This window comes from Carassius gibelio, chromosome B16 (assembly GCF_023724105.1).
Source record: "Carassius gibelio isolate Cgi1373 ecotype wild population from Czech Republic chromosome B16, carGib1.2-hapl.c, whole genome shotgun sequence".
NCBI classification, from domain to species: Eukaryota; Metazoa; Chordata; class Actinopteri; order Cypriniformes; family Cyprinidae; genus Carassius; species Carassius gibelio.
In genome coordinates, this window is record NC_068411.1 from 21,131,265 (window position 1) to 21,156,886 (window position 25,622).

Consider the following 25,622-nt stretch of genomic DNA (forward strand, 5'->3'; position numbering starts at 1 on the left):
AAGCAAGTTCTGGAACAGGTTATTTCTTCAGAGAGAAAAGGCTTGATACATATTCAACAATCTAGCAAATACATTACTTTCACAAAGCTTTATAAGGGTCAGGAGTAAGTAATTACTTCATATTGGATTTCAAAACATCTCTTCTGCACTGAATGAGTAGAACCAGGCAAACTAGACAACCACTATACAACTCGCTTCTCAAATCATTTTAAAATGGGTTCCTTTCAGAATATAAGAAACAGATTTCTTTTTTCCTTTGGACTTTTTCACATGTTAGTTTGGTACCCAAATTAACATCATATTCACGTTTTCTACATAAGAGGCAAGTTCAGTGTTCATAAAAAGCTGTTTCTGTTCAGTAAATCTGACTGAATCCTGATGATTAGTTAATATACTGGGATTAACGCTCAATGTATATTTAATGCAAGTTCATTTTAGATTCCAAACCAATTATGTTGTATTTATTAATAGCCCAAACATATCAAAGTAAATACAACTGAACACACAAAGTGTTTTACCAAAGAGTGATGGTTAACTTTTTCCAAAATGTTAGAACTCTCAAGCTCCATGAACTATGCCTTGTAAAGCAGCATCAAAAAGACTGACAGGCAGAAAGACTAATTTGAGGAGGTCTAGTGAATTCAGAAACATCTGAGAGGTGTTTCCAAATGTGCTGCTCAAGCACACAGCCATAAGAATTGGTGGGTCGAAGTGTTGCAATGCATTTCACCTTCCCTTAAGCTTTCCTTTCACTTCTTGGGTGTGGGGTTCATGGGATTTTGGGGAGGAAAAACAGAGACAGAAGACATGTTGTACGTGCATGCTGGGGAGGCTCCCTAGTCACCACCTATCGAAACTCGACTCTCTTTTCCAGCTGGCAGACCAGATTTAAGAAAAAGATTCCTCCACGCCTGGTGTTCACCCCTGCAGCTGACACATGAAATATCTATATAAGAGAACAAATGCTGTAAACACTTTTGCACAGTCATCTGATTTACATAGTGTGACTTTCAGAAAACAACCTGTCATGAATCAAAACAAAATAAAGAACCTTTGAGTGACTCCTCATTATTCTGAATTGATTTTATACAGAATACATTTTTTCGTGTGGGATGGCATATGGGTTATTTTGCTATAGAAATGATCGACTGTGTCACAGGTGTTGAAATAGATGTTGCGCCATGTTCACACATACTCCGCCTGCAGTGCATTTGCTGTATGAGTATGCAGTGCTGAAGCAGCATGGACTCATTTTGCTTTCACACAGGATGCGTTTGCAGTCTGCTCTTGATCTGCAGCTGTTTACCACAAACACAACAGTTGTCCATTATTTTGATTTTAAATCCAAATGTTGTCTCTGAAAATGCTTTTTCAGGATTGTGATTCTATTTTATCACAGTACGCTCACGATGTTGGCCCAACACTGAGATGTGGCATCGGCTATCGTTCCAACCCTAAAATAAATAACTTTTGTTAGGTACGCAGGTTTAGCTCCTGCGTACCTAACTAGCCTCATACCACGTTACAATCCATCACGCTCCCTAAGGTCACAAAACGCTGGACTTTTTGTAGTTCCTAGGACAGCAAAGTCCACTAAAGGAGGTAGAGCTTTCTCACATTTGGCTCCCAAACTCTGGAATAGCCTTCCTGATAATGTTCGGGGTTCAGACTCTCTCGAATAATGTATCTCTTAAATTGTGAGTGTAGTTGCATCTGATCAAATGTGCATTCTTATTCATTAGCTTGGGTTAAACTAATTAATTTTACTTTGTTGGATCAGCAGCTATGCTAATGATGTCTCTATTTTGTTTCTATGTTTTGCCATAACTAGGATTTAGGCATTTTAAGCTCCAGTCTGGATCCAGAACACCTGAGCAGAGATGATACTGACCCTCAGAGATGATGCTAACCCTGAATCAACAACAGAACTAACAAATATTGTTACAAGTGTGACTGCATCATATAATAATTATTAATAATATTAATAATGTTCATCGTCTGTCTGACTACGTCTTGTATTCATTTTTCTAAAAATCCTGTCATACATGCACAAACTGACAGTCACCACTTATAAGCTACTACTAAACATTGTAGAAACATAATTTTCTGTAAAGTTGCTTTGTAACGATTTGTATTGTAAAAAGCGCTATACAAATAAACTTGAATTGAATTGAACTTTTATCTTCCAGATGGGTCTTAACAGACCCTTTAGGTGTGCCTTTAAGAATACGTCCTACTTCTTCAGGCCCATCTCCAGTGACAGCCCTATCTGTCTACTGCCACTCAGTCTGTACTGAAACATTTCACACCATCACTCATAGGGCTGGGTATCGATTCAGATGTCCCAATTTTACTCAATTTCGATTCGCAAGTTCTCGATTCGATTCGCGATTTTTTTTTTATTACAACCAGTGAATATAATTTTAATACAAATGATATAGATTTTTTTTATACTTTAATGGAATTTCATTAACAGATTTCATAGGGTCCTATTAGAGTGTGGTCATTTCAACATATACCATTACTACTATTATTACTACTACTACTAGTTTGTTTCAGTAAGTTTTTTTTTATTTTTTTATTTTTTGTAAATAAAGCACTATATTAGTTTTTGTTCAGTATCCATTTTAAAAACTATTGGTTAATTAATCGTTATCGGCCAGTGTGGTCCAACCTAACTATCGATATCGGCAAAATCCACAATCGGTCGACCTCTACTCATTAACAGTCTCTCCGTCATGATAAGTCCTGAACGAACAACAGTTCCATTGTAACACCGCGCAAGGTAACTAAGAGTTGTTTTAAATGTGTGCTGAAATAAATACTGGAAAAGATCGAGTCACAGCTTTTGAGAATCAAATCGACATCATTAAAAAAAATATATATATATATATTTATCGAAAAATTCATTATTTTTGCTCAGCCCTAATCACTCATTACTCTAGACCAGGGCTATTTAAATCTTGCCCTGGAGGGCCAGTGCACTGCAGAGTTTAGCTCCAACCCTGACCCTGGCAGAGATGAGGACTGTTTGAAACTCTTTCTTTCCACAAAAAAAAAATTATGCGCATCGTCTCAGTTTTTAACGTGAAAATAGCAAATGATGCGATCGCAAAACAATCAAGAAAAAGGCACTACATGCAAATTTTTAAGTTATAACATGTAAATACATAGGCTTTGTCGCCAGTGTACTTTTTATTTAAAAAAAATGCAGTCTTGATGAGCATGAGTCTTAAAGGTACCATCTGTAATGTTTGGGAAAAAAAATCAAGTCATACTCCACATTCCATACCAGATGGGGGCAGTATGCCTCAATGAAGTGAATTGGTCTACTCTAGAGTAACAAACGAGAAACGGCATAGTCTCTATGCTCCGCCCATACTTTCACAACAACACTACAGCCATAGCCGAAGCCTAACTGTACGTTCACACTGCCGGCGTCTAGAGCGTCAAAAATCGCTCTTGCCGATCTGCTCACGATGCTGCAGAAAGATTTGTGAGCGCTCAGACGCTCTAACGTAGATCGAATGCTTATTTTGTATTTAAAGCGGCCGCAAAGCAAACAAGCTTGTTGATCTCGTGCAGACTAACCACAAGGAGTTATAACCTCATTAAATATTGTTGTGGACGAAATATTAGGATCCTTGGACACCTTGGTCCATGTATCACTTTTAATTTATTTTTTTATGTCCTTGTACGCAAACAGGGACACATCATAGTTTAATACAAACGCTAAACAGCAATAATCAACCTGTCCTTTATTCTGCTTGGGAAATAATGTGCCAACTCTCAAGCATTCAGCGTGAGACGCACGCAATTGACTCTTTTCACACGCTTTCACACCACACATCAATTTTTTCACGCACAGAAAAACCACAAAGCAAACAGGACAAGGAGACCAACAGACTAGACGGAGCAGGTTAGTTATGAATTAAAACAACGGGTAAGTTACAGCTAGCTAATTATCAAACGCAGCTACGGTTAGCCATCACTAACATTAGCACGTTTATCGAACAGCCTTCGATACATTTCTATGCTATAACTTCCCGAAAACAAATACACAAACATATAAAACAAACTTTTAGCGAAATACTAACAGCATCTAACTTACCAATCGAAAAGAAATGTTGCAAGTTCAGAGTCGAACCTCATTTCTTTCATGTCCATCAGTTGTCTCCAGCGATTAAAAGCAGTGCCGATGTTTACTCTGGTATTCTTATCGGATTTGATTTGTGATTCCGAGCGCGTTTGTTTCCTTGTAGCGGGTGTTGGTCGCTTGCCAAGGGCTTCAGCTATCCTTCCGCTCTCTTCCCTGAACAGAAAGTAGTGGGCTGTACTTTCCACACGATTGACATCAGGTTCAGGCACGCCCACAAGACGAGCGAGTTATTCGTGTATTGCAGGTTGGCTGGTGGTTATGTTGCCCGCATACCGCCTCCCATGGCCGAAACTGGTATTACGACACCTGTCGGGCCGGGGCTAGTAATGCCAATGCTAATTAAGGTTGATATCTCTGCAGCACTATAACTTGACATTTTTTTAATGACATCATCTCCCTTATTTCTTCTCATTCTTTTGATGCGTGTAGGTCAAGTTATGGATATTTTTACCTCAATTTTTGCATATGGCACCTTTAAAATAACATTTGAAAATCATGCAAAACTTTTAAACAGTAATTTTTAAGTGCTAAAAACTTAACTCGCAATTTAACTTTTGTTGTCACATTTGGGACTGTTTCAGTCACAGTTTGGAGCCCTGCATAAGAGTCATTCATCTAGGGATTGGACTACACTAGCCATACTGTCACAAAAAATTAATTGGACTACATTTGTGGTGCTGTATGTTCTGGATTAACTAAAAAGAAGTCATTTTGGGGGGGAGATTGTATGGCACATTATACATACTACATTTATTAAAACTACATCCATTTAGGGATTGTACTAGACATGCTGAGCTGTTTATTTTTAATTCATTAAAAAGAACTGGTTCATAAGTCATTTGTTTAGGGATCATAATACAAGTTGCACTGTATGTTTTTGATTCACTTAAAAGAACTAGTTAATACGACTTAAATTAAAACAACATTTTGTATATTTACCTGTCCATGTCAAAAAAAGTCACAGCATCTCACACTCTAAAAGAACCACACTAATTCACATGACAGGTCTACGTGCATCCATTCACTCTGGACAGACCAGTATAAACACTGGCTCTCTCAGGGGTCACCATGGTTCCAGGTCAGCCGTTTTTGGCCACAGCTGCTGGTGCATAATCAGATACTTGTTTGGATTTCAGATTGATTCATATATAAACATTTAAAATATGAGCACAATATGACGTAAAAGTACTTCATGTTTACTGCAATCAACTGTCCAACATGCATGACATGCATGTGTCTGTGTAAACTGCATGAGAAATAAAACTGAAGAGAGAATTCTCAGTCCGCTGGGATATCTATCATGATATTGCATCACCTCAAAATCCCCAAACGCATGATAACTATAGTTTATACTGGAGCTCAGGGGCTTCCCAATTGCCCTGTGGACCACTGTTTGTTTGTTTGTTGAGACAGGGTTGCAAGCCGTGCACTAGATGAATGCAAATGATGCTTGCAGAGATCTATTCCCACAAAAGAAAGATACAGTTGTGCAAAATTCTATGGGATCCCCACAGGAAGCATTTCCCTTCATTGTGTCTCTGTACACTGGACACGAGGAATCCCCTGGGAGTGTTCGGACAGCAGCTTGTGCTCGCTCTCTCTCTATCAGGTTAATCTGCCTCTTATTTTTGACTTCACCACCATGACTCTTTATCTCCCTGTGAGACGCTCACCACCCTTTTTCCCTCAACTACCCCAAGCACATGCAGCCACACACAGTGTCCAGACCTCCAGCATATCACCTAAGGGACAGCGGAAGAATTATGGAGAAATTTAATTAAGAAAGCATTCCTTTCTGAAATTAACCTTTCTGTATGTGTGATATAGACAGATAGAAAGAGTGAAAAGCATATGCTGGGGATGACTAGGGTCAACTATGACTAACTTCGACCACACATCTTAAACACGAAACAGCATTGTTTTAGAGCAAGTTGATCAGAGGAAGATAATCTTATCAATCTGATATTAAATAAACACACCTGCAGTATATGCTGCTAAAATCCACAAGATACGAGGGCCTAAATCCTAGAGCTGCCTAATTAATTGAATTTCTAATTGCGATTACAATTATGGATGCCACAATTATGCAATCATTCAAAGTGGCAATTAATCGTTCAGTCCACTTAATGTTATTTGGGGTGCTTAAGATGCTTTTTTTCTACATTATCTTATCTAATTTTATTTTTAGTAAAACATTATAATACCATTCAGATTTCTTTTTTTTTTTTTTTTTTTTTTATAATTTAAAGAAACCAAGCCCATGTATTGTTGACATTTGAGGCTTATTACTATAGAAAAGCCCAAAGTTTTTCAATTAGTGTTTTCATCGTGTTTATTTTCATATAAAAATTTGGTAAGCAGTTGCATCAAACAATGGTATAAACATAATTCAATGTAAATTGTGATAATCATAATTAATAATCGCAATTACAAGTTCAAGGGAATAATCAACAATGATGATGTGTAATGATTTGTGTAATCGTGCAGCCCTACTAAATCCCAAACTATATAAATTTTTTAGGCATAAACTAAGTTATGCATACAATGTGCACAATGCAGATTTCATCATCTGCATACTGTTCTCGTACAGTTGAAAAAGAAACCAATATGACAGTTCAACAACAACTACAAACTACTTGAGACGTAGGGCTGGACAATAATTCAATATAAATTTATTGCTCCATCTGAACCAGTGTTACCAAGTCTTGTTTTTCATGCCGGCGGGCTGAAGCAATCCTAATCCAAATAATGTGATACTTAGCCCCTAAAATGCTAATTTTACCAAGGGCACACCACTAAAAAGAATGTGTATTTTATCCCCCAAAGTTTTTTTTTTTTTTTTTAATCAGGGAACCGCCTCACAATTTGATTGGGCTAGTTTTGATTGGCAGGTTTTGTTGTGAAAACCTTGCAACCATAATCTGAACGCATGTGCTGGAGATGTACTACTAATCACAGGAGCACCTTTACTGACGATGCGCACAAATATCACATTCAATTTTTTTGCACAGACCTAAATTCAGTGTATCGTAAATGGGGGGAAAAAAAAGAATTAAATTCTTTAAAACAAACAAAAAAAATGTACACTTGTAAAGATCTTCTTTCTGAAATAATCTTTTTCCACATCAAAAGTCTGTGACATCTGAACTAATGAGATCAAATGGACCTGCCCCTTTACACCTGATGTAAACATATATTAGTACCAGCATATCGTTTAGCTAGATGACTTTTACACAACATCAGATCTAAAAGACTAAAAAGTGGTTTCAGTGATCTGAATGATTATGACACATGTGATCAATCTATTACACCAGCATGTATGTGGTCAAGTGCGATCTGATTGCGAAGCGAGTCCTAAAAATGTCTTATTCACTCTAAAATAAATGGTTCATATTACAATAATGCACTCAAAGCTTGCGTATACATGTATACACCACCAAACATGACTTTATTGTGCTTTCCGAACCCAAAAGTGACCTTAAATGCCAGTTTAAGAGAACGGGGACAACTGCTCCTCTGGGAATCGCAGCATAACCCTTTATTTGGCAACAGTGTACTTCTGAAACCTCCACTACTTTCTTCCCTTTTTCGCCTCTTTGTGTGGCTGTCAGGCAGCCAGAAACTGCCAGGCACCGGTAAAGTCAGATGAAACCATTTGGATTGACAGGCAGAATTGCAGTGGGAGAGTCCTGCGGCTTATTTCTTCTATGAAACTACTACAATTATGTAGCAGTGAGTAACAGGTTTCTAAGACTCCGGCCCCGCGTGACTTTGTTCTCAGGGAGGAATTCCCAGCAGCAGGCTTCAGTAAATGCATGCCGGGTAAATGTCACATACCCTTGGAGGCCGACTTTCCTCGAATGAAGGAGCTTGCTTTGATTAGACCCACTGCGTTTCGGGTTGAATAACATAAGTAACCCTCTAATAAAAAAAAACACAAACTATTGCATCTGTGTTGAAATTGAAAACAGGCAGGGAGGCTGAGGTGGTGCTAAATTAATGGGAAACATAAACAGAAAAAAAGCTAAATCAAAGAAAACATTAACACCCCCACCCCTTTATAATCTCTCCCTTTCTTACAAAGCTTCTAGCTTCGCTCACTTTTTCCTAATAAAAGGGGAGTTACTCACTTGTCGTGGAGGAAGCCACCCTTTGCCCCATGGTGGCAGTTTACGTCATCGGTTAAACTTCAGAATACAGAGCCAAGAGAAACTCTTCCAACATTCCATTACTAACAGCAGGGCGGGTTGGTGACCTGCAGCGTGAAGTGCACCGCAGGTAGGAGGAAACCCATCCCAGCCTAAACTCTTCCTGCCTGACTGATTAGAGGTGGGCTTACTCTCCTGGCCTGCACCTACTGGACATTTCCACTGCAACGGAGTCTGTGGTTGCAAAGATGACGCAATGTATGTTTGCATAGATGAACAGTTAGAGGAAATGGCAGCAAATCAAATGAACTATGCAGGAATGGCAGGCTCACTTACAAGTTCAAAGAAATATACCATAAGGTTGTTTGACAGTAAAACTACTAGACTCGAAACTGCATTTGTCACACCTGCAGTCAAATACCAGACACAGTAGTTGACCTTTTCTGAGAATTTCTCACTTCACTAGAAGTGACAGGAACGTCTTTATCTATATCTTTCCAGCACAAGTCTAGAGATTGTGTTTGCAAGCCAATATTAATGTTTAGAGTGTAATTGTACACTGCACAAAAAAAACAAAAATCTTACCTAAGAAGAAAAATGACTTGAAAGTTATAGGTCTAAATCTTGTTTTCTGATTGAATTAAGTTTCTTTTTCTTACTTCGAGCATAAATTGACTCAATTTTGAGACATTTCTCATAAAACAAAACTTAAAGTCATTTTGATTCTCAAGTAAATGTTTCTTGATTTAAGAATGTTTTTGTATTTGTACAGGAAAACAAAATGAAAATACTCATTCAGAAAATGACATTATTATACTTCCTATTTGTCAGTTTCTTGTTTGTTTCTTGTTTTTGTTTTTATCTGTGGAATATTAAAGAAGATCTTAAAGAAGTGTTTTTTACAGTGGAAGTCAATGGTCACCAAAACTGTTATTCAAAATATACATTTTTATGTTTTGCAGAAGAAAGTCAGTCATGGCAGCTCAAAATGCATAAACCAATACATAGCAATATAGCATGCATAACTGCAAAAACAACAAATGTTATTTAAAATGTTTTAGATGGAGCTTGGCATGTCTCAACTACATTCAAACATTTTAAACCCTAAAAGCATGTCAACTGATGCACTCAAATGTATTGTATAAATATCTGCATCTTGTAAATGTTTGTTCAGGGTTTTACAGCACCTTAAATTAAACTCATAAACAAACCAAAACACAAACGCAGCAGAAATGCTCCTTCTGAGCTAAAGCCAACAAAACAACAAGAAAGCTGGAACACTTGATCCAATACTCCACACAGATCACATCTCCGCAACGACAGCTTTGTGTTCCCTTCTAGCGGAATATACCTGAAACACAGTCACCTACAGCTGTGAAGAAAAACGGAAACATGTGAACTCGCGATTGATAACCTGGCACACGAGAGCTCTTTAATCTGGGAACATCTCTTCCTGAGAAGGCAAATCGCAATTTAAGCAGAACTGAATCATCAGGTCTTTCGAGTGACAGGAACATAACCGCGTTTGTTCAAATAATAGGTGCATCATCAGTAAAGGTTTTTGAGACGGACAGGATACCAGACAAAGAGACCACACACAAGCACAAACCGAGCCTGATCACAACTTGTTGCTTTTATTGTGCACAACTTAATTATAAATCAAAATCAACATGGCCACTTTATGATCAAGTAATTGTAAAGCACATCCAAAGTTATGGAGGTTTTATTTTACTTTCTCCATCGTTATGTGATAAAGATGTTTGCTGATATGCGTACAGATGTGCCCAATTCACACAGCGAGTTGAATTTCAAGCGCGGAACAATAGAGATACAATTATTATCTAGATTCTGTTTAATTATCAAACTAAATATGAACAGAAATGCTTATATATAATCTGTGCTGTGTGAAAGAAATACCTCCACACACACACCATTAGCAGCGCGCTAACGCTAACAGTCACTCAACGCTACGCTTTTGTTCTGAAAACGCCGGTAGCAGACGACCACTTTCCTTGACAAATTAACTTTCCACACTGTATAAAATCCACAGTCACAAGATAATATGTAGGGCACTTACTTATACTGATGACTTATTAATATGTTAGAAGTTATTACTATGAAAGCTCCTAACAGTTAAACTAAACAATAATTCGTTCAGCGCGCGCTCACCGCCGTCAAAAATACAAGTCGCGCGGACACCCAAAGCACACACGTTTTCACAAAGCTGTTAAACATGAAGTTTTATATTAGTAGACGACTTTCTGCTGATTTTGATACTGATTTTTCATACTCACAGATTTGTCAGACTCGCTCCATGTGATTCTGTGAGTGTGTGGGTGGCTGGGTGCGTGTGCGCTGCGCGAGCGAGCGCGGAGATTCCCCCTGCTGCAACCATGGAGACCTAGCGTCACCCAGAGCAACCAAGAGGGAAGGAAGATAATGCGTAAAAATGAGATTAGAATAAAGGTTTCATTTTTTATAGGAATACATATTTATTGTTTTGAAATAAAAAATAAATTAGAAACAATAAAAACGTTTATGTGAGTAAATCTGATAATATGAGAAGAGTTAAAATAAATTCATTTAATATTTGCCCGTTTTTAAAGTTCTAATATTTGAAATGTATATATTGAATTGAGCTGAAATGTAGTAATTAAGTGTAATCATATTCAGAACAGGTTTTAATCTCATGCCGAGCTAATTATTACAATAGGCTGCTAAATCATGAAATACTACTAATATTGCGCCATCTAGCGTGCGATGATGAAAATATGTCAGTGGTGCATCTGATCCTAATCTAATTCATCTATTCACGTAACATTTTGATTACTTTAACCGTGTCATCTACATATATTTTCGCATATGACATATGGAAATATAAATTACATTATTTCTTACATGCCCTAAAAGAACAGTATCCAGGTGTCCTGCAAAATGATAATGTATAATGAGATTTAACTTTTAATTAAATGTAACTTCTTTAGCATGGCATCATATTCATAATCTTTAAATATAAGTTATGAGGTCATTAAAATTATTTTACATGGTCCTTTATAGGTTAAGTACTCTGTCTGGTTCAGAATTTATGCAGGTCATTGCCAATTAAAAGATGAGGCTCACATATGTCCAGCAACAGATGGATAGTCCACGTCAGTTGTGACCTTTGGAGGAAATAGTAGGCTATTGTTTGAGTTAAATTATTATAATAGGTTAAACAGTTTTTAAAATAACCCCCAAATATCTTTTATTACTTACACTGGCTCTTCAGATTTTCCATTAAATCTCAATTAAAACAGGTTAAATAATTGAGTTGAGAGGATACTGGCAAACAATTAATAGGACATTAATAATATAAAACAAGACTGCAATTTCATATAATGTGATTGTTGAAAAAGCTTTATGCAGGCGATGCCTGACCCTTTCTGCATCATGGATATGGATAATGAATTTGTTATTTATTTTAATTTGGTCACTTTTAATATTTAGGTCGGGTTTTGTATGTTTTTTTTTTCATTCTTTATTGTATGTAACTATATGGATTTTTGCAGAAATATGTAAAGTGTAATTGCATTACTGATTTTATTTTGTGAAGATTTTAATCTTAATGTATTAGCCCAATTCAATTTTAAATCAGATGTAGCAATTACAAGTATAAGACAGACATTTGGGTTTTCCCGAGCATGTATAGCTGTCTCATGGTAGACTGCCTGACACTATGCCACTTCAGTGATAAGGATCACACACAGCTCACATAAACCCTTCAATAATAGACATGCATTGCCTGTCTCTGACAGCACTTAGATCACATCACAAAATGCACGGACTTATTGAAATAAATGCATTCCAACAGTTAACAAAAAAAGTCTATCAGTTAAAATTATAAAAATGTCAACACATTGGCCAGCATTTAAAAGTTTGTGATCTAAGACCTTTTAATATCGTCTTATGTTCAACAAGGCTGCAATTATTTGATCACTGTAGAACATAATTTAAATTTAAATATGTTCTATTTTGTTATAATATTTTGTAAATATAATCTATTTTTGTGATGGCAAAAACTCAGCAATCATTACTCAGGACCTTATGTCACATGAACCTTCAGAATTCATTTGGTGCTTCCATTTTTATTTTTATTATTATTATTATCAGTGTGGAAAAAATAGAAATGTATTTGAAATATAAAATATTTAGAACAATGATGATGTCTTTACTATCACTTTATATCAACTTTTAATACATCTTTGCGGAATAAAAGTATTAACTTCTTTAAAAAATATCCCAAACATTTATATAAATACATATCTATATAATATGCTGAATCATACAGTAGCTATCAGTTCTGAATCACAAAGAGGATTGAACAAACAGCTTGTTCATTCATGTTGATCCTCCAAGAAGATTTCAGTACTGTTTTCCAGGCCACAGCTGTGTACTCGACAGGGACACTTGTAGAGGCTCTCAGCATCAATGACGTCTTGACCGCAGACATGCCATCTGCCCTGAACTGCCTTACGCCTGCACAAACACGTAGCAGCACATTGTCCCTGTGCTAAATGAGCTTAACGCTCTTACTCTGATGATGGACACTGTAAACGGAGTACTTCATATCAATCACTGTGAGGTCAAGGTTCTTAAATGCATGACTACACAGAGTGCTATGTGCCTGATGTTTGTTCTGATCTTTTGAGGTTTGTGCTTTTTGGAGTCATAAAACATTCACATTACATTATTGTTAAAGACTAACTCCTTTATTTTTACATTGAAAGCCATTTGACATACCAAATATCTTGTGTTCCATAAAAAAAGATAGAAAGTTATAGTGTTTATATAAAGTGGCAATTGCTGTGCAACTCCCAAGATCCCATGTGTTTCATTCATAAAATGTTTACGTACTAGGGGAACACCACAGAGGTGGCTGATGCCAGTGTTCAGCTTAACTTACTGATCCAATTTGTGATCTCTCCATCCTTTAAGAATTAGGCTCCTTCTGGCCACTATGCAAGGCATGCTGGGAATAACATGTTTACGCCACTGTAAACAAGGGTATATAAAACCCAGACCTCACTGCATTCTGCACAACTTGGAGCTTGAGGCAGCAGCAAACCAGGATCTACTCTTTTCAAATACACACAATAATTTTTTACAACTGCCTATCCATCAGCCTTCAACAGCATCTGTAACCATGGTACTGGAGGACTCTGAGTGCAGCGTCTTTGAGCTTGACATCACTGTGAGTTGACTTTATCTTCTGCTGTTGTTGTATATGCTGTTTTAGTGGTGGATACAAAGATTAGATTTGTGCATGCATGAGCTTTATTTTAAGGGGTTTGTGATGTTGGTGTTTGTGGTCTGTTGATTTGATTTGTGTTTACTTTCTGTCAACTTTATACGAACATATATTTATAATATCCGGTCAAGGTGCTTCTGTGTTTTTGTCAGAAATAAGTAGGCTATTTTTAACTATAAGGTGGTGCACAACATAAACAAAAATACTTTTTGGGTGAACTGAGGGAAAAGGTACAATAAATATGTTAACCTTTAATCTGTCAAAACTATTTGGACCCATATGTTCCAATGCATTCTTTTTGCAGCCATTGAAAATAATCATCTTTAAGATGAATGAGTATGCGCAGAGGCATTGTAAAAAAGGTTTTTAATATGTTACAAAACTAACCATAACATTGCATTTGTAGGAGGAGGATGTGGAGACTGCTTTTGGTCTGCTGCACTGCACCATGATGGGTATTCCGAAGGGTAACCGGCCTACCATCCTGACCTTCCATGACATCGGATTGAACCGTAAGAACCACCTCTGTACCTTCTTATTCCCCTCTGCTGTAAGACTTTACCGTAAACAGTTCAATGCCTCTGCAAATGCCAGTCCAAGTTCCAATGCTCTTAAAACAAGTCCTATATATATAACATCTCATTTGTATTCTGTCTCAACGGACTGAATCATTTGTGAATACTTATCTTAGTAGCACAGCTGTGTTCTTTGTTCTGCAGATAAGAGCTGTTTCGAGTCTCTCTTTAATCACAAAGACATGCATGAGATCATGCAACACTTTGCTGTGTGCCATGTTGATGCCCCAGGACAGCAGGAGGGTGCCAGCACACTCTCCTCTGAGTAAGTGAGGGTCATTATGCCACCAGAATACGGTTCCAGTTCTATCAAAGCATCTGAAGGCATATGATTAACTAAAATCTTAAGAGCTATGTCTTAGAATTAAAAATGAATGACTTCCGTCTCATTCTGTCGACAAAGACAAAAAAAATAAAACATTCCCCAGCCTCTAAGACAGGAAATGCGTTTAAAGTCTGCTCAATCGGAGCAGATCTGCTCTAGGAAATATAATGCAGACAGCTTTAGTCAGCACCCTATGGCACCAGACTGACAGAATGTAGGTCAGCGTGTCACTTGTAGGGTTTGAAGGGAGCAGAGCATGTTTATGATCTGCCATCTGCTACAGCAACGTAACGGACATCCATTGCCCATAATCCAACTTTCCAGAGCAGCATCCAGACAGATTATGACTTCACTAATGCCTGGAAGGCCATCAGCCAAACCTAATTAACCTGTCATAGTATTTGACTTCCATATTGTTCCACATGATTGAGGCTATTATTATTGTTAATATTGTAGGTATACCTATCCTTCTATGGACCAGCTCTCAGAAACCCTCCCTATGGTCCTACAGCATTTTGGGTAAGTCTTAAAACTAGTATTAAACCAGTTAAGATGTTTAACTCATATTTTTGAAGGTTGTATTATTATCTTACCAGTGGTCTTGATTCAAACCTACCTGAAAGCTTGCTCTTTTTCCCTCATAGTCTGAAGAGTGTGATTGGAATGGCGGTTGGAGCCGGAGCCAACATCCTAACACGCTTTGCAGTGCGTTTTATACACTTTTCCTCTCAGATGCATTTTGAATAGCTTTAAATAGCTTGGATTGCAGTTTTGCAACTCTTACTACAAAGCAGTGCTATCCTGCTCATTAATATTGCAGGCTTGCTTGTTAATACACAGGGATGTTTCCTTTACACAAATCACATTCAAGTACTGGATTTTAAATAGTGACATCTTTTAATCTTTTTATTATTGCATTAATATTTGTTTTCATTCTTTCTTTTTGCATGTGTGTTTTAAAGCTAAAACATCCAGACATGGTTGAAGGTCTTGTTCTGATTAATTTGAATGCACATGCAGAGAGTTTCCTGGAGAGGGCAGCACAAAAGGTACAAAAACTGATTTATTTATTTCTGCTAGACCTGCATTCTTATGAGAATAATTTGTAAAAAAAATTGCATTATTAAACTAATTTGAATGTGCAAAGCGATACATACCATTACACAAATCCTCACTGAAGCGTTACATTCTTGGCAGATCACAAGCTGGACTCATGCTCTCCCTGATACAGTCATTTCACACCTGTTTGGAAAGGTGAGAACTGAGGGAGTCTATGATTAGTTTGACTGATTATTAATGAAACAAAATGAATTTAGTATTAATATGTTAGGATTTGAAACTATATAATCTGCAAATTATTTCTGAATATTAATTTTGACTGTTTTGTCACTTCAGTCTTAACATTTACTAATGTTGTAGGAGGAGATACAGAACAATCATGAACTGATCTCAACCTTCCGTCATCTCATTACAAACAACATTAACCAGTCCAACCTGCAGCAGTTTGTTAAATCCTACAAAAGGTATCACTGATGTAATCTGTGTCTGTAATCGCTCAGGTCCTGAGTTTAATTTTTTAAATGAACCTATAAGACCTGTATATTCTATATACTGCAATGAGTTTCTGAAAGCCTCTTTCCATCATTTCTCAGCCGAAGGAATCTGGAGATCGAGAGACCAGTACAAGGTGAAAACGTAAATGTAAGAATGCTCCAGTAAGTTCCACCTAATGATAGCAAACATATGAGATTTTGAATAGCGCCTTAAAACTTAAAATTGTGCTTCAGTGACTAAATTGTTTGTCATCATGACAGGTGTCCAGCTTTGCTGATAGTGGGTGATAGCTCTCCAGCTGTGGAAGCTGTGGTGAGAATTATTATTTTGTTATTTTCTTAAATATGTTAGAGAAAGAAAATGCTACTCAACAGTGACTGGTTGCAACAATTTTCCAGTTATTGACTGTAAAGCATACAAAACATGAATATAATTATTATATAAATATTTTACCTCACAGGTCGACAGCAACTCCAGAATGAACCCAACAACAACTACATTTCTCAAGGTCAGTGACCTTACCCTCCTTTGCATTGACTGCAACACACAATTAACTTTTACATTTCAAATACTACTAGAAGCTAATTTTAAATCCCAACATTCCATTGTAATCTGATTTGATCTAATATGACTAAAATAATATGACTGATATTTTTCATAAACTATATTTAAACCTTTTTCTAGATGGCTGACTGTGGGGGCCTGCCTCAGGTTGATCAGGTATATATAATTCGCATTTACAGATTCACATTCACATTCAAATGCATGTTTAATCTAGATCATATATTTGATTTTATAGTCATTATGAGTATATTCACACTAATGTTCATGTTCTCTCACAGCCTGGCAAGCTTATAGAAGCTTTCAAATATTTTATCCAGGGCATGGGCTACAGTAAGCACACATTGTTTTAACAATACTGACCTACTATCCATAAAATAACAATAAATAATAGTCATTTTACATTTTATATGAGAGAAACCCGTGGTCATTCCCTTTCTTATTACTTACTCTTTCTTCCCCACAGTGCCCTCTGCCAGTATGACCCGTCTTGCTCGGTCTCGTACGACCAGTAACTCATCTCTGGAGCGGGAGCGAAACCGTAACCGCAGCGGTACAAACACGGATGAGCAGCGTGGACGCTCCCACACCGACGTCTCCATGGAGAGCACCCCTGGCGCGGAGCACAACTCCTCAGGCCCAACACATTCCGTCGAGCTGTCCTGCTGAGCGCCTCGTGAAAATAACACCACCGTGCGAATCAGAATGGAACTCAGCAGGCGGTTTGATATTGGACCTGAAATCACTGAATTTGAACCTGAAAGCTGATGCTCCTGTGATTAGATAATGTTTAATGTATCACTGGTATTTTTCACAAGATGGCGCTCACAGTAAACAAATGTTGCACGTACTTAATATATTGACTTGGCATTAGTTTAAAATAGCTGAACCAGTGGTTTAATTTGACGTTTTATTACTTACGATGAACAATATGTGATCTTTTACAATTAAAATTGTATATAATTATGTTAAGAAGGTTCTATGATGTTTACAGCTTGGCTGTGAGAATGTATAAAATATATATATTTGTGTGTGTATCTTAAAATGCGGAGTATGTGCGTGATTTGTTTGGAGAGTTCTCTGATCGGGATGAATGTTTGGGGGATTTGTTTATACATAATTTCTGTACTTTTAATTCCTAACAGTAGTGCTAAATTTTGATCTGAGAGTATTTCTTAGTCTGACAATATAGTCTACAACATCTGACATATCTAGTTGTTGTGGTTCTTACAGTTCCATCTTATTTTTCATTAATTAACAAGGAAGGAATGTTGGTTAAATCACTTTATATTTAACTACTGTATTCCTAAAATAAAAATAAATATATATTCAGTCAGCCTCACTGCTCTATAATGTCTAACACTGAAAAATTAAAAATACATACAATGTAACTATGTATTATTAATCCCATTAATGGATTCCCAACTATACCATTACAGAAATAAATACTCAACAGAGACAAATAAATACAAGCTAAGGCATAAAAATAAGCAAACGTCTTTTATTAAAAAAGATACATTTCTGCATATTTCCAGAATTAAATATGAACTGTAACAACTTGGCAAAATGAAAGCGTGAACATCAAGTAGATCACTGTCAATTCTATTATATGTTTTTTCAGAATATGTTACATAACGAAGATACAAACTCATCCTTTAACACCATTTTAACTAATATATATTTTCAAAAACTGATGATGTGCATTCCTTTAAGGAGAATTCCTTTTTTCGTTGAAGACTGTATTTTTTTTTTTTTTTTTAAATTGCAAAATATTACAACTTTTTTTGAACTTCACAGATTTGGAACACGAAGTCAACATCTTAAATGTAACATTTTCTTAATTTCATATTCATTCATCCATCCTTATGAAAATATTAAGTCCATAAAGTCCTTCAGTTTGAACTATAATTGTACACTACACGAACCATCTCTATGAGTAGAGATCTGTGCTGATTTTTATTCACAAATCATTCGAATTCGATCAAAATTTCTCATCAACAGTGATTTATGTGCACTCCAGCATCCCTGTTACTGTCGAGTGTAATGCACAGACTACAAATGTGAGCCTAAGGAGGATGCCATAAAAAGAGATTGTATCTGGCACTCAGTGAATGAGTTAGTTAACAATCTCATTAACCTCATAGTATTGCTCGAGATCTGCAAAGATATCGTTTGGATTCCTGCAGGAGAGGTTGCAGAAGCAGGCGTTGATCCACATGTATTTCCAATAAAAAACGGACCCATTTGGACACACAAACTCCACCTCGATGGTCTTAGACTTGTATGGGATGCAGCAGCGCTCATCGGTACAGACTCCACAGTACTTGGGCCAATACGCCCTCGTACTGACACACCCCGAGATGGTGAAGTTCTGAAACTCAGGCTCACGGTAGATGTTCAGGCATTTCTTTCCCGGCTGAGTAACAGATATGACAATCAGTGCATCTGTCCATGACAATGACATGATAATTCATCCATCCATCCATGCAAATGAAATACAAATAAACCAAGGTAGGAACGAATTCTTACTCTAAAGTGCTTGGTGATGTCCACCTCACAAGGTCGGAGGTTACACAGTCGAGACTCTTTCTCCATCATACAGCCAGCATTGTCATTAGAGATGCGCTGTGATACCCCCCGCCCACAGGTCTTTGAGCAGGGACTCCATGGGGTAGTCTGGGTAATGCAGTTTTTATGCCAAATATCATTAGAGGTGAGGGACACTGAAAAAGACATAAAGAAAGATGATTAGGAGCTTAAACAATGGAAGTTCACCAGAACATGCTATAGACCTCTGATGGACATTTATCACCACAAAAAGCAATAACGCAATACTCACCCTCCTCAGGAGCATGTCTGGGGTTGGTCTTGCGTGGTTTACGGGACTCTTCACAGATCCATTTTTCGCAACACTGGCCTGGGATCTTGACTCGCTTGGGCGACTGACACCAGACCCGGGGCGGCAGGGACTCGGTGCAGAGCGACACACATCCAATTGCCCCATTCACACACATACAACGGTACTTACAATTGGGCTGGAAGCTTTGGCCATTACGGTAAATCACACCGTTGTACTCACAGCCTGTTCCCATAACATCTGTAACAGAGAGGTCTGGATATTTGTACTTACAACTAAAAGGTTCTGTGACAGTTTTGTGTCTGAGTACCAATATATGTCCATAACAGTGCCTTATTTGTATAGTTATTGTACATATTGTAGACTTTGTATATTCTGTACTAACTGCTTATTGCACTTCTGGTTAGATGCTTACTGCATTTAATTGCCTTGTACCTTACATGTGCAATTACAATAAAGTTGAATCTAATCTAATCTAATCAATTTGACACAGAATTAAAAAAAGAAAAATATATTGCATGCCTGTTGGAACAAAACACTATTGTAGTAGTGTAAGTAGTATAGACCAATACACACAATGCATAATTGTCATTTTCTCTAGTGACTTATATGCATTAATTAATATGAATTAATATGAATACTATTCAAGTTGTATTATTGTATTATATTAGGAAAATCAACTGCAAAATAAATGTTTCTTTATACAGTATTTTAAGTATAAAGGAATATGTAAGGTCACTTACATGCACACACTCCTTTTTCGTACCTCGGCTTGTCAGCACTGTAGTCACAGTAAAGCCCTTTATGATAGTCACAGGTATCTCTTTCATTACAGGTCTCTCCCACCTGCTTGGCACAGGTCTTGCAGCAGTCACATCCATCTGTCAACAAGCTGACCCCATGAGGGCAAACAGGGGCACTCTTGGGACACTTACATGGCCATTTGCAGTATCGAGTTCTATTATAAGGGTCTAAATCTGTGGTCACAAGAGGAGAGTCTGTGGAGTTGTGGGAACTGGCCTGTGTGGGAGAAAAGAGAGGAACATGAAGAAGACATGCCAACTTCAGCCACTTTGGGGCAACAGAGAGTTTGCTTTGAAATTGCATTGAAATTGTGCCCTTCAAATAGGCTCCCAAGAACTTTGCAGAGGATGCTTCAGATTAGTTTCGAATGATCAGCACAGGATCACTTTTACACTGTGACAGAATTAGGTTACCGTTTTCCAAAACTGAAGGCTAATTTGAATAGATATACCAACAGAGTGAAATGCAACATTACTGTGACACAATATTCAGATTTTTATAAAGCTAACATTGCCTGTGGTATCGTATTGCCTACAACAGCTTGTTTTGGGCTTTAGAGTCTCATTCGATTTCTCCCGTCAGACCGGGTTTCTCTCTTCTACAGTGGATGAAACATTTAAAAAAACAAAAAAAAAAAACAACCTGGAGTGACCTACAGCGGATTGCAGAAGAGGATAAGTTGCTCTATGCAGATCCGCTCCACTCATATATGTAGTTCCAGTCCGGAGTTTCAGTCTGTTAATCGCTTCATTCTGATAAGCAACGCTTGATGCTTTATTTTCGTTGGCGGAGAATAAATTCTCAAATTTACTGATTTTTTTCTATGTAAGGCGGCATATTCTATTATTAATATTAATAAATGTACACTTGATATTCTGATAATAACAGCACTTTTGCTAGTGTGATGAATGTAACCAAATGTGGTAAAATAAGATAAAACACATAATAATAAAAATATAATTCCAAACATACAATCGTGTTTTATTGGACATTTTGTATTAAAATATATACTGATCGCTTCTTAAACTTTTCCAAACTGAAAAATGGCTCCAATTTATTACTCCTGGCACATAATGCAACAAAAGACAGGTTGTTCATTTATTTTATTGACATCATGATTCATGAACAATCAAACCGTCACTTTCAGTTTTGAAAACATTATCGAACTTCTTTTTAAGAATGTGTGGGTTGTAATGAATTTGCAACTATGGCACGCATAGGACAGCTTGCAGTTTTTGCTCTTTCCAAAAATAGCACTTTGATAAACAACGTCACCACTTCAACTGGACTGAAGGGCAGTTTACAAAAATATTCTTGTCATTCTCAACTGTGAAAAACCTGTAGTTCCGCGATTTTTTTTTTTTTTTTTTTTACTCAAATACTGCACTGGATCAACAATATGGTAAGACCCACCTGGTGCAAACTGGTTGTCAAAAGAATCCACGACAGGAGTCTCCACATTACTGTATTCCTGAGAGAAATGCATTGAAACAAGAAATGTTGTTTGCTACAGGTAGAATCCACAAGCGTTCCCTCGTGGCATCCACAGAGCATTCAGTGACACGCGCGGAGGCGTCGGGCAGTGTTACTGGAGTCTTGCGTTACGTCAGTCTGTCAGATTTAGAGGGAGTCTGCTGGAAGCTTTCTTTCAGTTCACTCCAGTCCAGTCTTCAGGGGCGGAGGAATCAAAATAAAGCATCTGAATTATTTAGAAAGCGAAAATGTCCAGCTGTTTGTATCATCAAATCACTAACATATACAGAGGATAAATGTTTAGATTTCTAATGTCTTAATTATGTCTTGGTAGTGGCATAATTATTGCATTTGCATGGCATTTAATCTCAGCCAGCCATTCATTCAGAAACTTCACTTACTGTTCAGAGGAAAAATGTAATTGGTGCATTTTTTATACATCTCAAAGTGTTCATTTAGACCTGACATTTAATTTTGCTTTGATTTTGGTTTAATTTAGTGGCATGAAAAAACAAAACTACACAAATGTGCAGAGCTGAAACCCAATTATGCTTTTGAGGTCCTCTTCTTCTAGTGCACACAAAATCCAGAGAAATATGTTATTTTCACAAAAACAACATAAACCAAACAATTAAAATTTAAAGAGCTCGTGGAATGAGGTTTGCAGTCAATGTAATTTGTTTTCTTTGAGTGAGGTATTCAATCTGTTTTTGACTCATTTAAGTCAAAGAATCCGATGACAGATTTTTATTAATGTCAGTGATGTATTAATGTTTTCTAACCAGAATATTGATATAAAGAGGAGAGGCAATCATTATTAAAATGTATAGTTCATTTATTACTCACATTGCTCTAACTGCTTCACATTTGGACACAAATCATTCCAGAGATCAGCAAGAATTAAAGATAAGAACAACTGGACAAGGACTTGTAGAGAAAATGAAAGTAAAGCTAAATAACATTGGTACATAATTATATTTTAGAAAAGCACACAAACAACATTTTGCAAGGTTTGTGTGATGTGTTCATAATTTGCAAAAACCTTGAAGTATGTGCTGGGTTGTTGTTGAGGTTTCTTCTGTTTACCAATTGAAGCCGACAACTGGGCAGCCTGCCACTGATGCTCTAAACAGAAGAACAGTAAATTCTAAAATAATCTCCTACACCACAGACAAAAAAAAAACTTCATATTTCAGCCCTGAATGTGCAAATTGTTTTCATAGTTCATGTGGAAGTGATTTCAAATGGTCTCAAAATATCACATTGAGAAAATGCTCTGACCTTGACTTTGTTCATATGCATGAATGTAATCAAAAGTGTCCAGACAGCTGGGACAGTAGAGTCTAGACAAAGAGGAAAGGCTAGTTATAATCTCCAGGAATAAAGTGATAATTAGCATCTCAGAATAACCCTCAGTCAGTGGCACACAAGTCTTTTTCAGCTTCTGGAAACTTGGAGACAGGATTACTCATATGTCCTCCTGGCACTTTGGTCAGTCCCGTTCCATGTGACTGTATGATGTCTTCATTTTAATATGAAAATCACCTCAGTAATTATTAAGATATTTCAATCCTCTACTAAAGATAGTTTAAGCACTCAAAAAAATTGTTTTCAATTCAGTTTATTGCTTAAATTCTACTATGAATGTTTAGAATCATATTGATTTACATCAACATAAATAGCACAGTAATAGAGTGCTAAGATGGAACTGGTTTTAAAACAAGCAATTACAAGAAAATGGGAACATTTTCAGACTAATTGTAAGCATCTTTCTCAGATTTAGGTTTGATTGGAGTCAGAGAGAAGTTGGCGTCTGGGATGGACATTGGCTCTTGGGTTGAACTGTGAATACCTCCAGAATCTATCACTGACATCTAAAGTCAGGTCTGCAAGTATTACCAAGTGCACAGGATTTGACTGGTGAAAACCCCTCTTTTATCTTCCAATCTCTAAAATCAACAACCAGGAGATAATGTAAGATACCGCAAGAGGCAGGATGGGGTTTGCTGTAAAAAGCAGAGGAGAGATGAATAGAGCTTTGCAAAATCAATAAAGTTATTTTGAAATGAGGTTTAAATTTTTTAAAAGGGATAATTCACAAAAAAAAAAAAAACTTAAATGAAAGTTCAAGTACCACAAAAGGATCGCATGATGCCATTTAAATTTTTCGTTTCTATTTGGAGTGTTAGAAGCTCTTGATACACGAAGAAGATCTGTAAAGTTGCAAAGACTAAAGTCTCAAATCCAAAGAGATATTTTTTATCAAGTTAAGACTCCGCCCCCCTAAAACGGCTCATTCAAACACGCCCCCACTTGTCTATGTCACTATGTGGCAATATTTCCGTAATGCCTCTCAAATGTTCATGCAAAGAAAGAAGGCGTGGTTTCAGTAACTGCAGTTAGTGTTGAAGCAGCCATGTCAAGGAGATGCTGATTGTATCTAGCACTTTATTTGGCCTTCAAACAGCACATGCATTTAGGAATCTTTAAGATTACTTACAACAGAACAGCATTTTATGGACAACCATTTTGTGAACCTGGGAGAGGAGGTAATTCTGACTATGAGTATGTGTTGTTATTAATTTAAGCATTTGCTATTGAATGTTCAAATGCAGAGTTGTTTTGCGCATAGCGTGTGTGTGTGTGTGTGTGTGAGAGAGAGAGAGAGAGAGAGAGAGAATCACACAGTGGAGTCAGTTGTCTTAACCGTCCATGGCTTGTGTACTGCAACACATACGAGCTTCATTACTGTGTCTGCCATGCATCTCTGTTCCCCTTTCCAGGCTTGAACTGATGGTGATACATGTGAACAGTAGTAGAATGCCCAGAATTCAGCCATGTCCACAGCTAAACAGATGATGCAGAGGTCTCTGTAGAAGTAATTGGCCATTATTTGGATGCATGAATGGCAAGGTGCAGGTGGCTACATCTGCATTTTAATATCGACACAGGAGTTCTATCACATTATGGTTCATTTTAACATGTTTCCTTTTTGTGGATTTCTGTGGTTTCCATTTTCAGGTACAACAGGATTGCACATTCATGCATAATAACTATTATAACTTATAACCACTATTTCATTAAATTATATAATATTAACAAACCAAGCAAGTTTAACTAAAATCTACTTTTTACCCATTTTACTGATATCCACCACAACACTATAGGTGGTAAATAAAGCAACTTGATAAACCAAAGTTCAAAGCAAATAATTTGTCCATAACTTGTATATAGATGGTGCATATGGTCTTTAAAAAATGCCATCAGGTAACATACATTACACTAAAATAATGCAATAAACATTCACTAAAGGACAGAACACTATTCACTCAAGGACAATAACAACGATAATTTTCTTATAAATAAAAATCTTGTAAATAAAAATGTGTTATTTTTGACAGAGTACAGTACATGTGCCACAGTGTTGAAAAAAGAAAATGAAATGAAGGTGAAAAGAGGATCAGGAAATTGTGCCAGACTTAAACTTGGCTGTATTAGGTTCTATATGTTCTTTGGTCTCTTCCCTGTTTGTGTTGCTGTGCAGCTGTGTGTGCCGCAGGTCACTGGGGTGTGTTGGTCAGGTTTGGTCTGTACTATATCTGACACTAGTGATTATGTGGGCAGCCAGCTTGTTCTCCTCCTGAACTGCTTTCACAGCTACAGACAATTCAGAGAAAGAAGCAGGAATTTCAGGACAGAAGTCCAAATTAAAATGTTAAATTGACTTAAAAAAAAAAATAGCTAAAAGTATTGTGCACAAATTAACAAATATTACACTGAATACTACAGCCACTTGCATATTTAAAACCAGTGTCATTGTAGAAATTACTATTATTAACATTACTGTAGCAGAAATTGAATTCTTCTACTGAAGCATTT

The 25,622-nt window shown here is 36.9% G+C and overlaps 3 protein-coding genes and 1 long non-coding RNA gene across 4 annotated transcripts in view; 1 reads left to right on the top strand and 3 right to left on the bottom strand.

Annotated features, from left to right (window-relative positions):
* Window positions 1–10,739, bottom strand: part of LOC127974891 (protein tyrosine phosphatase type IVA 3) — a 30,970-nt gene extending 20,231 nt beyond the window's left edge. The window contains exon 1 of the mRNA XM_052578456.1: window positions 10,602–10,739. The gene's annotated coding sequence lies outside the window, so the exon portion shown is untranslated. The remainder of the gene's footprint in view (window positions 1–10,601) is intronic.
* Window positions 10,740–13,343: 2,604 nt separating this feature from the next.
* Window positions 13,344–17,945, top strand: LOC127974893 (protein NDRG1-like). The gene is made up of 14 exons (XM_052578457.1): window positions 13,344–13,537; window positions 14,001–14,106; window positions 14,314–14,434; window positions 14,951–15,013; window positions 15,139–15,199; window positions 15,457–15,543; window positions 15,692–15,748; window positions 15,914–16,017; window positions 16,147–16,209; window positions 16,309–16,360; window positions 16,509–16,556; window positions 16,733–16,768; window positions 16,891–16,942; window positions 17,076–17,945. The coding sequence occupies exons 1-14, from the start codon at window positions 13,490–13,492 to the stop codon at window positions 17,276–17,278; spliced, it is 1,101 nt and encodes a 366-aa protein (XP_052434417.1). The 5' UTR covers window positions 13,344–13,489; the 3' UTR covers window positions 17,279–17,945.
* On the bottom strand, window positions 15,369–17,209 carry LOC127974895 (uncharacterized). Its single transcript, XR_008157404.1, has 3 exons — window positions 17,060–17,209; window positions 15,652–15,755; window positions 15,369–15,522 (listed from the first exon to the last, which is right to left on the bottom strand). It is a non-coding gene; the product is annotated as an uncharacterized LOC127974895 (long non-coding RNA).
* A 149-nt stretch (window positions 17,946–18,094) lies between the features above and the next one.
* LOC127974894 (CCN family member 4) lies at window positions 18,095–21,900 on the bottom strand. Its single transcript, XM_052578459.1, has 5 exons — window positions 21,684–21,900; window positions 20,210–20,486; window positions 19,449–19,706; window positions 19,139–19,332; window positions 18,095–19,025 (listed from the first exon to the last, which is right to left on the bottom strand). The coding sequence occupies exons 1-5, from the start codon at window positions 21,822–21,824 to the stop codon at window positions 18,726–18,728; spliced, it is 1,170 nt and encodes a 389-aa protein (XP_052434419.1). The 5' UTR covers window positions 21,825–21,900; the 3' UTR covers window positions 18,095–18,725.
* Between the last annotated feature and the right edge of the window lie 3,722 nt (window positions 21,901–25,622).